The 10,885-nt window shown below is 45.3% G+C and overlaps 1 protein-coding gene across 15 annotated transcripts in view; it reads left to right on the top strand.

The window, feature by feature from the left end:
- Positions 1-5,711: 5,711 nt before the first annotated feature.
- Positions 5,712-10,885, top strand: part of LOC121922981 (gastrula zinc finger protein XlCGF57.1-like) — an 8,249-nt gene continuing 3,075 nt past the window's right edge. Inside the window, exons 1-4 of one of the 15 annotated variants that reach the window (XM_042453014.1) lie at positions 5,712-5,763; positions 7,132-7,137; positions 7,654-7,781; positions 10,611-10,724. In XM_042453014.1, the coding sequence (XP_042308948.1) occupies positions 7,743-7,781; positions 10,611-10,724 (153 nt within the window). In that variant the 5' untranslated portion in view covers positions 5,712-5,763; positions 7,132-7,137; positions 7,654-7,742. The other 14 variants (XM_042453011.1, XM_042453012.1, XM_042453019.1 and 11 more) reach the window with 14 other exon arrangements.

Genomic DNA, 10,885 nt, shown 5'->3' on the forward strand with positions numbered 1-10,885 from the left:
CTCCAGAGGACAGGATCAAGATTCAAAATGACCTGAATAGACTAGAAAGCTGGGCCAAAGCTAACAAAATGAAATTCAACATGGAGAAATGTAAAGTACTGCACTTAGAGCAGAAAAATGAATTGCACAGATATAGGATGGGTGTCACCTGGCTAAATGAAACTACGTGTGAAAGGTTAAACAAGGTTGCGAGTTCAAGACCAGCAAAAGGGCCCAAGCTCGACTCAGGCTTGCATCCTTCCGAGGTTGCTAAAATGAGTACCCAGACTGTTGGGGGCAAATTAGCTTACTTGCTAATTAGCTTACTTGCTGTTCACCGCTATGATCTTTGGAATAGCGGTATATAAATAAAACAAATTATTATTATTATTATTATTATTATTATTAAATGCCTGTACTGCAGCCACTCACTCAAAACCACAAAGTTGCGAGTTCAAGACCAGAAAAAGGGCCCAAGCTCGACTCAGGCTTGCATCCTTCTGAGGTCGCTAAAATGTGTACCCAGATTGTTGGGGCAATTAGCTTACAGTGTAAACAGCTTAATACAGTGGAACCTCGCTATACGCGGGGGATCCGTTCCGGATCCCGCCGCGTATGGCGATTTCCGCCTATGCTCGAGCCCCATTGTAAACAATGGGGCTCGTGAACAGCAGCGCGGAGGTGCGCAAGCGCCCATTCAACTGAATAGGACGTGCCGCCCCTTCTGCCCCGCGCGCGCCCAGCAGCTTGAACGCGTACGCTCAAAGCTGCTTTAAAAAAGTCCGCGTATGCGGAGGCCCCACTGTAATAATAATAATAATAATAATAATAATAAATTTTATTATACAGTGGGTACCTCGGGATACTGAAATACCCAGGTTACGAAATTTTCGGGATACGAAAAATCCCATCGGGACTTATTGTTTTCGGTGTTTATTAGTTTTACGAATGTTTTTTCGGGTTACTGAAAAAACTTTTGGTGCTTTTTTCGGCTTATTCGCACGGAAATCGCGGCTTTTCCCCATTAGCGGCCTATGGCATTCGGCTTCGAAGGCTTTTCGGTGGGTTACGACAGCGGGCCCCGCGTTACGAATTAAATTTTCGTACCCGACTGGCACCACCTTGTTCTATGCTTTTCCCAGATCAAAGTGCGTTTGTACAGACCATTCAACCAACAATTACAGAACTCTAAGCACAATCCTTCGCCTTCAAGGGGTATGTTTAAACAGGGGAAGTGATAGCCACAGGGTTTAGATAAACTTCATTCTTCAGGGGGGGACGGCTCTTTGACCCAAAAAAAGCGTTTTTTAGCCTCTTTTTGAATGTTTCTAGGGTGGTTGTCAGACGGAGCTCCTCAGGTAGATCATTCCACATCCGTGGGGCCATCACTGAAAAGGCCATCTGGGATGTGGCAACATATTTGGAAGGTGGAATTACCAATAAGTTCTTCCCAGATGTTCTGAGTGTGTGGGGCAGATCATATAGGAAGATGCGGTCCCTCAAGTAACTCGGGCCCAAGCCATGTAGGGCTTTATAGGTAGTGACGAACACCATGTATTGCACTCGGAAGCGAATGGGCAGCCAGTGAAGATCTTTCAAGATAGGTGTTATATGGTCAAACCTGGACGCACCAGTGACCAATCTGGCTGCCATATTTTGTGCTTAGACATTGTTAGTCTATGAAGTATGAAGTGGTATATAAATGAAGCTCGATCGATTTTGTAGTATAGCATTTATGACTCTTGATTTTATAGCATTATTGGATGTTTTTGAAATTGTTGTTGCATTTAATTCATTTTAATTATGTATTTTAAAGATGTGGTTTTCCTACTGTTTTTATTGTCTGTTTTTAACTATTTCTGTACACCACTTTGATTGTAGGAAAAGTGGTTAATAAACAATTTATTATTATTTATTATTTATTATTAAGCTGTTTGTTTGATCTGGGAGTCCAAGTAGATCACTAATTGAACATGAGTCAGCAGTGTGATGCAGCAGCTAACAAGGCCAATGCGATTTTAGGCTGCATCAACAGAAATATAGTGTCTATATCAAGGGAAGTAGTAGTGCCGCTGTATTCTGCTCTGGTCAGGCCCTACCTGGAATATTGTGTCCAGTTCTGGGCACCACAATTCAAAAAGGACATTGAGAAACTGGAGCGTGTCCAAAGGAGGGCGACTAAAATAGTGAAGGGTCCAGAAACCATGCCCTATGAGGAAAGATTTAGGGAGCTGGGGAGTTTTAGCCTGTAGAAGAGAAGGTTAAGAGGTGATATGATAGCCCTGTTTAAATACTTGAAGGGATGTCATATTGAGGAGGGAACAAGCTTGTTTTCTGCTGCTCCAGAGACTAGGACCTGGAGCAATGAATGCAAACTACAGGAAAAGAGATTCCACCTCAGCAGATGCTTTTTAAGAAAGAAGTTTATTTTAAAAAGGGATAGAATAGGATAGAAAGAATTTATAACACTCTTGCAAAGCCCCTTTGCCTTGCAGGTCAAAGAACATAGTTACAGGGTTCATTCCAGACAAGCCATTGTTGAAAATAACAAAAGGCCTAAAACGCACTAGCTAACACGTTCCTAACTACTCACGGAGTGATGGGATTTGTAGTCCTTTTGAGTTCCTGGATGCAGGGAGGGCCCCTTGCCTCTCGACCTGCATTCCCCTGAGTCTGTGTCTCCCAGACCCCAAGAGACACCATCTGGTTCCCCCAGGAGAGGACAAAGGGAGAGACAAAGAACTGCATGGCTGCACAAGCCTTTTTAAAGATTTCCCATAGAAAGTTCTTGAATCTCGCGGTCCTACTCTCTGATTGGTCAGTTAGACCTTACATCAGCTATGATGTCACAGCTCATTAGCATGTGATGTCATCTCTCATTAGCATGTTCCTCCTCCCAGATTAACCCCTTATGGTTCAGAAGAAGTTCCCAGATGACTGGAGGACCAGTCATCACACCATCTGTCAAGTATGCTTTGACTGAGATTTCCTGCATGGCAGGGGGTTGGACTGGATGGCCCTTGCGGTCTCTTCCAACTCTATGATTCTATGATTCTGTAAATGAAGACAGACTTTCATGCCATTTTGGGCATTCATAGAGTTATGTTGTAACAATCTTGTGGGACCAGTTGCTCCCTAAGCTGTTCCCTCCTCACTGGACTGTTGTGAAGTGGGAGAGGGGGAGAAGAATGAAAGCAGTAGAGATCCCACAATCCCTGCTTAGATTCACAAGCCAAGGGAGGGTTTTGCCCATTGTGTTTATCATCTCAAAAGGAGCTCTGTGTTCCTTCCTTTTCATGTCTCCTGGTGGCTCCATTCTTAACCTGGCCTCCTTGGGTCCTTCGCATTTTCCATTTTCTCTCTGATCTCTTTTTCCATTTATATAATAATTATCATAATACATTTATTTATATCCCACCCTTCCCCCCAAACTGGGACTCAGGTAACAGCTCCCTCCCTCCCTCCCCTCCTGTTTCTGCCTGAGTCCTCATTGTGCAGAAACTCTCTCCTCTGCCACCTTCGAATCCTCCCATTTCAAACTGCATTCCCTGCTCTTTGTTGCCAAGCTGACCCTCTGGCATGCCATAACAGCCCTCCCAGGAAAGAGCCCCAGCCAGCAAGGATATTCTTCTCTTTGTAGCCCCTTTCCCCAATATCTGTGCCCCATGGAATGAGAGGGCCTGGCAGCTGCAAGGGCCTTGAGGGGGCCTTGGGGGGGAAGAGGGGGTTTCCTGGCTTCTCCCCTCCCACCCCAATCTACGATCCATAACAACAACAAAAACAACAACAACAACAAGAATAATAGGCTCCTTCCTTACAGAGGACTTCTTTACAGAAGAGCCTCAAAGGGGGCTTTGCGGGCATGGAAGAGAAGGGGGGATACCCTGGCTTTAACACTAATAATAATAATAACAATAATAATAATGGGTTCTTCCCTACGAAAGACCCCACTTTGCAGAAGAGCCTTGAAGAGGGGGCTTTGTGGGGAGGGAGAGAAGGGGGATTGCCTAGCTTCCCCTGTTCCACATTCAACCCAATATTCATCTTCATCATCACAGACAAAAGACTCCTTTACAGAAGAGCCTTGAAATGGGTCTTTTTTGAGGGGAAGAGAAGGGGGGATGTCCTGGCTCCCCCTCTCCCACCCCCAACCCAACATTCATAATAATAACAATAGGCTCCTTCCCTGCAAAAGACACCCCCCTTTTTGCCAAAGAACCTCAAAGAGGGGCTTTGGGGGGAGGGAAGAGAAGGGGCTATTTTCTGGTCCCCAGCCCAATTAACCCCCTTATGGCTCCCTACAAGAGAGCCTCCTCCTCTTCCCACCATCATAGAATCATAGAGCTGGAAGAGACCCCAAGAAGGGCCATCCAGTCCAGCCCCATTCTGCCATGCAGGAACTCACACTCAAAGCATCCCTGACAGATGGCCATCCAACCTCTGCTTAAAGACCTCCAAGGAGGAAGACTCCACCACTCTCTGAGGAAGGAGTGTGTTCCACTGTCAAACAGCCCTTAGTGCCAGGAAGGTGGGATCTCTGTCCCTGGAGCTTGATTTGAAATCCCTCCTTATAATAAATAATAAATTGTTTATTTATAAACTGCTTTTCCCAGGATCAAAGTGGTGTACAGTATAGAGGTAAATACAGTACAAAACAAATGACATATTAAAAATACACATCAATGCCCATTAATTCCACAAATATTGGCTAAAAACATTCCACATTATTAAAATCACAGTTATAAATACCTACATCATTAAACAGTAAGGGGAGGGAAACTTTATTACAAGAAGTTGGGAGGGTAGGCTTGTTGGAAGAGGTAAGTTTTTAATGCCTTTTTAAAGGCTTCCACCGTTCCACTGAGGCGGATCTCTTTGGAAAAGGCGTTCCAAAGAGAAGGAGCTACTGCCGCAAAAGCCCTTTGCTGGGTAGTCGCCAATCTCACCCTTGGATGACTGAGTACCAGTTTTCAAGCAGGGAGAGGCGTTCATTCCCTCAAGTAACCTCCCTCCTCCTCCTCCTCCTCTTCCTCCCCCCTTCCTTCCCCAACAAGGAACTTCAAAAGCATCCTCCTTCTCTTTCCCCCTCCTCAGGAAATGAGGTCAGAGGGGGTCTCCAGCTTCTCCCCCCCCATATTGACCACTCTAGGAAACTGAGCTCGCTGCTCTTTGGAAGAGGAGGAGGAGGGAAGACACCTTCTTCTTCCTCATTAGCACTTTCTCTGCCCCTCTAGGAAGTGGGACTCCTTTCCCTGAGGAGGAGGAGGAGGAGCCCAGGGAAAGGCTGGGGAAATTACTGGCAGTGCTTGACTAGGGCCACTAGGGAAGCCACAGCTCACCAGAAAGGATATAAAGTAAAAGGAAACAGTTACAAAGACAAGAGGGGGAAAAGGAACTGTCAAACTGTGTAACAAATCAAGTCTTCAGGGGCTGCATCCACACTGGAGAAATAACCCAGTTTGGCTCCGCTTTAACTGCCCTGGCTCAAGGCTATGGAATTCTGGGAGTCGGAGTTTGTCGTGGGCCCAGAGCAGAGCAGAGCAGAGTCATGAGCCAGAAAAGAGTTAAACCGTTGCCAAACCGAGTTATTTCTCCAGTGTGGATGCAGCCTCTGAAGACTTTATTTGTTACACCGTTTGGCAGTTCCCTTTCCCCCCAGTCCTCCTCCCACTCTGCTTCCTAGAGAGGCAGGAAGTGTTCACACCAACAGAAAAATCACGTGGGCCTGTGGAGAGGGAGGCCTAGAGGGTGGAGCAGGCAGGAGAAGAGGAAGAGGAGGAGGAGGTGAGGGAGAAACATGGGGGGAGAAGGGACCCTATATTGCCCCTATATTTTGTTTTGGTCAGGCCCCACCTGGAATATTGTGTCCAGTTCTGGGCACCAACAATTCAAAAAGGACATTGAGAAACTGGAGCGAGTCCAAAGGAGGGCGACTAAAATGGTGAAGGGCCTGGAAACCATGCCTTATGATGAGAGATTTAGGGAGCTGAGTATGTTTAGCCTGGAGAAAAGAAGGTTAAGAGGTGATATGATAGCCCTGTTTAAATATTTAAAGGAGTGTCACATCGAGGAGGGAACAAGCTTGTTTTCTGCTGCTCCAGAGAACAGGATCAGGAACAATGGATCCAAGCTGCAGGAAAAGAGATTCCACCTCAGCATTAGGAGGAACATTAAGGGCTGTTCAACAAACTCCCTCGGAGTGTGGTGGAATCTCCTTCCTTAGAGGTCTTTAAAGAGAGGCTGGATGGTCATCTGTCAGGGATGCTTTGACTGGGAATTCCTGCATGGCAGAATGGGTTTGGACTGGATGGCCCTTGTGGTCTCTTCCAACTCTAGGATTCTGTGATTTCTCCTAGAAAGAGCCCCCTCTTCTTGCCACCCACCCCCTTTCCAAGGAGGAACCCCCTTCCCTCCCTCCCTTGTAGCCTCCTTCTGCCCCCAAAACCCCCTCCCCTCCCTCCCCCCCCAAAATACTGTCTCCATGATGAGGGAGGGGACAGGTCGGCTGAGGGGGAAGAAGGGCAGCCTTCCATGGGGGGGAGAGGGGGGAGACCTCTGTGGGGAGATAGGGATGCAGATGGGAGTTTGGGGGAGATCAAAAATTAAAAACCTCCTCTTCAAGGAAACATGCAGGGGTAGCTGTGTTGGCCATTTAGCAAATTCAAACAAAAACCCACCAAACAGTGATACGTTTATCAGCCAACCAAAATACACAATATACTGGTTGCAAGCTTTCGCAGCTCCTCTGGCTTCTTGATCAAGCATGTGTTACAAAACAAAAGAGAAGAAAATCAATTGGAGATGTTTGTTCAGAAGCAAATGGATTTTAAATTTCCTGGACTTTGAAAATCTCCCAATTCCCAAATGTCCAGAAGGAGGAAGGGCCCTGCCTGATAAAGATACCCTCCCCATACCATCTTAGCTAAGGACAGAAGCAACAAAATAGAGGCATCTTACTAGCAGCTCCAATTGTTTCTCGCCTGTTTTGTTTGTAACACCTTCCCTGACGAAGAAGCCAGTGGAGCTTCTGGGCTTTTCTTCCTGAGAACATTTTTATTTTTGTCAACAGGCATAAAAGGGGACATTGTGGGAGATGTATTACAGTAGGTCCTAAGCGTTTCCAGGAAGAAAGAAAAAACATCTCTTTTCAAGGAGGAGGCAGTAAAGAGGTGGCATTTGTGGTCTTGACACGCTGTAATGTATTGTCAAAGAAACTCTTCCTTCCGTTTAACATATGAAAGAATTCTGCTTTCCCCCTGCTCCTTTTTCCTTTTTCTCATCCATGCTTAGAAGATATGAATTGGGAATGAATACATCCAGCTGCAACCCATTGGCTGCCATCCTGCACCCACTTTCCTGGGAGTAAAGGTCCCACCAACTCTTCTTAGCCCAGAAGACTGCCTGTGGCCTTTGAGGCAACAGACAAACTCAGCCCCCTTCTGAAAATGGAAGCAAATAGATCTGGAAGAAGAATAAAACTGGGAAGATGGAAAGTAATTTATCTATATATTTTATTTGCCACTCCCCAAATGTAGGTGCAGAATATCTATTAAACGCAAAGGCAGGAAACCCAAATGAGGAAAAAGGCAAATCCTTTGCAGTGTGGGGCAAGTGAGGAGCAGAAAGAGTTCATCAAACAGTATCATTTCTCATCCTTTGACTTTCCATCCACAGGCACTGCCATGTCACCAAAGGACTAATCCAGATCCTCTCTTTTTTGGAGTGGAGAAGAAATAGCTGCCAAACCCACCCCCTCTCAATTCATGACCTTCAAGGCTACAAGCAGGTATCAAGGAGACCACGTAAGAACACTGAAAACTTCTCAGTTTCTCTTGCAGGAAATCTTGAATTGTACCAAAGTAATTTTTTACCAAATTAAACAGCACACCCACCTGGTTTTCAGTTCCTTTCTCAATCTGAGAGCCATGATGTGTGCAGTGAGAAGAGACATGTATTATTTTTTGTAGGGAAATAATGATGATTATCCCTTGAAGTTCCTCACCCAGAACTTCACCTGTCACCCACCCACCTTGCTCCTTGGCTTTCAGCTCTCCTTTAGGTTCACTACACCATGAGCCAACTATGGACCACTGTGTGGGTTTTGTCAGTTCAGGTCTCTGTGCCCATGACTGAGATTCTCACCATTACTGTCAACATGTGACATAGGTGGAGGTTAAAGTATCTGAAACAGGAGGCTTTTTTGTAACTTCAAGCATTAATACTGGCTCATTATTTCTTTTAATGTTAAAACTGTATTGAACTCACAGCCTCAGTCTGGTCATCTTTGTGTCTAATATGAATTCAGGCTCCATTTTCTCTTAGAACCAAAGAAAGTGCAAATACCCCCCCTCCCCAGGCATAAACTTAGTCCCCTTGACAACCAGGCTGTCTCTGAATCTTGCAAGGATGTTGGTTGTCTATAGCAGAGGCCACAGGAGTCCCACTCCTGGCATTATGCTTGGCTTAGTTCACTGCAGATAATGAATGACTGAAGGCTAAAACTGGAGGGGGGGGCTTTGAGTTCTAGTCTCCCCAAAAGTAACTCCCCCAAACTCTGGCCCATATCAGCTCTACAAACACCAGGGGATCTCAGGGAATCAGAGGAGAGCTCCATTGAGGATAGTATGGTTATATTATTTTTTTTAAAAAAAAATAGGGAGTAGTCCTCAAGAGATCCCAAGTGGTTACTGATGTTGATAAAGCATACCATGAAATCTATCTTGGCCAGCTTACTAAAAAAACACAACGTTTTGCACAACTGACCCTCAGCACCTATCTGATTGGCAACTGTCACTGATTCTTGCTATCCTGACTGATGAGTGGCTATTTTGGAGTTCATTTGCACCTCATTTTGGGGGGGGGGGGGCAATAATGCAAGTGCCAAGACTGACAGGTAAATTATTGTTTTATAAATAATTTACTCCTCACCCATGGAAGTGGAGACCTGCTGAATTCTCCTTCTCCTCAGAACATTATCAATCAGCTGAGAAATGAGATCTGGTTTGGGAAATTCTGTCAGGTAAAAGAAGCAGGACCACCATACCTTACTACAAACTATATTCATATGTTATGTCTGCCCTTCCCAGAAGGCAAGAGGAGAGAAATATCCTTCAACTTACAAGAGAGAGGCATGCTAGAATCATAAAGTTGGAAAGGACCACAGGGCCCACTGAGTCCAATCCCCTGCCAAGAAGGAACACTAACCAAGCACCCCCAATAGATGGCTGTCCAGCCTCTGTTGAAAAACCTCCAAAGAAAGAGACTCCACCACACTCCCAAGGCAGCATATTCCACTCTAGAACAGCTCTAACTGTCAGGGACTGGATGGCCATCTGTCAGGAATGCTTTGATTGTCTCTTCTTGTACGACAGGGGCTTGGACTGGATAGCCCTTATGGTGTCTTTCAGGTCTATCATCCTTATTGGGAGGATATTTTGCTCTGAACACACCTGGGAAAGTCTTCCTGGGGCACATGGAGGAGTGGGAAACTATTATGGCAAAGGTAATTATGAATGGCATGGAATGTAATTTAAAAGGTGATGCAATATTCTGGAAAAAAATCACTTCTGCCTCCCTTTAACTTCCTTCCCTTGCTTAGCAAGGGATGGGCTCTTCTCTCCCTCTTCATCTTCCAGTAGGTCCCAGACTACAAAAAAACCAAAAACAAAAACCAAAGGCAGCTCTTCCTACTACTACTATTATTCTTTATTTATAGGCCACACTGTTTGTCTCTTCATGCTTTCAAACTTTATATTTACAACTATGGCTGGCCCCTTATAAAGGATCTCAGACAAAAATCTTTGACTAGATAAAGACCCACTTGGCCACCAGTTCCCTTCCAGGAAAGACTGGAAAGACCGCTCTTGAGAAGGTGGTGTGTGTTCTTTTGTGTTTGTCAGTGTATACATACACACAGAAACTTTTTGAGCTGAAAGAAGATGAGCTCTGCTGCTGAAACTCTTTCTACACTCTGCCCCAATCTGCCTCTGAAACCTGGAGGGATGGGAGCTCTACCTCTGTTTCTTCCATGGCTTACAATTTCTTCTCTCTGAGCAGTGTTGAGCCTTGAGTGGTCCTGCAGATGTTGATGGGGTGCAGCTCCTAGCAGCCCTTTGGTTAACTTAACCAATAAATGAGGGGTCCTGGGAGTTTCAGACTACCAACATTTGGTGGCATATAGGATCCCCATTCCTACCTTAAGGCTAAATCTTATAGCTAACCCCAGCTAGGTTTTTTTGGTGGGTGGAGGTGGGGGTGTTCTGCTGGATAAGGAAGAAGCCCAGCAGTAGAGCCATTGGTGCTCGTTCTGTGCTTCCGTATTGCCTACAACCTACAGGATCTTATGAATGAGAGGCCTGAAAGGGACCCTGTTATTAACAGGCCTCATCAGGCCTTGCAAGCTTGGCTTCTTTGATGGAGTCAATCCACCTATGTGGATTATCTTTTCCATTGAACCTTGTCCTCTCCTCTCACAATGTGTCCAAAGTACAATAGCCTCAATTCATTTTGGCTTGTAGTCATTTTGTCTTCTAGTAAGAATTCAGGCTGGATTTGCTCCCAGAACCATTTATTTATGGAAAGCCATAAAAATTTGTACACATGTTAACCACTTTCGTTTGTACTTGGTTCAGGTTTTCAGACATCCAGGACAGGCCCGCCTGATCTCCAGACTTCCAGAGAGAGGAGTGTTTCTGTTGAATTCCTCCTCCATGAAAGAAACTGCAGGAAAAATGCCCTCAGAACAGGTGAACACTCATCCCCTTCCTCTTTGGAATTGATTCCTTGGGAAGGATCTCAAGTGGAGGGCCCAAAACATTTGATACCAAGGATGCAAGGACACTTACCCTGGCCATCCTTTCTTCTTCTTCTTCTTCTTCTTCTTCTTCTTCTTCTTCTTCTTCTTCTT

The sequence above is a fragment of the Sceloporus undulatus genome, chromosome 2 (assembly GCF_019175285.1).
Source record: "Sceloporus undulatus isolate JIND9_A2432 ecotype Alabama chromosome 2, SceUnd_v1.1, whole genome shotgun sequence".
NCBI classification, from domain to species: domain Eukaryota; kingdom Metazoa; phylum Chordata; class Lepidosauria; order Squamata; family Phrynosomatidae; genus Sceloporus; species Sceloporus undulatus.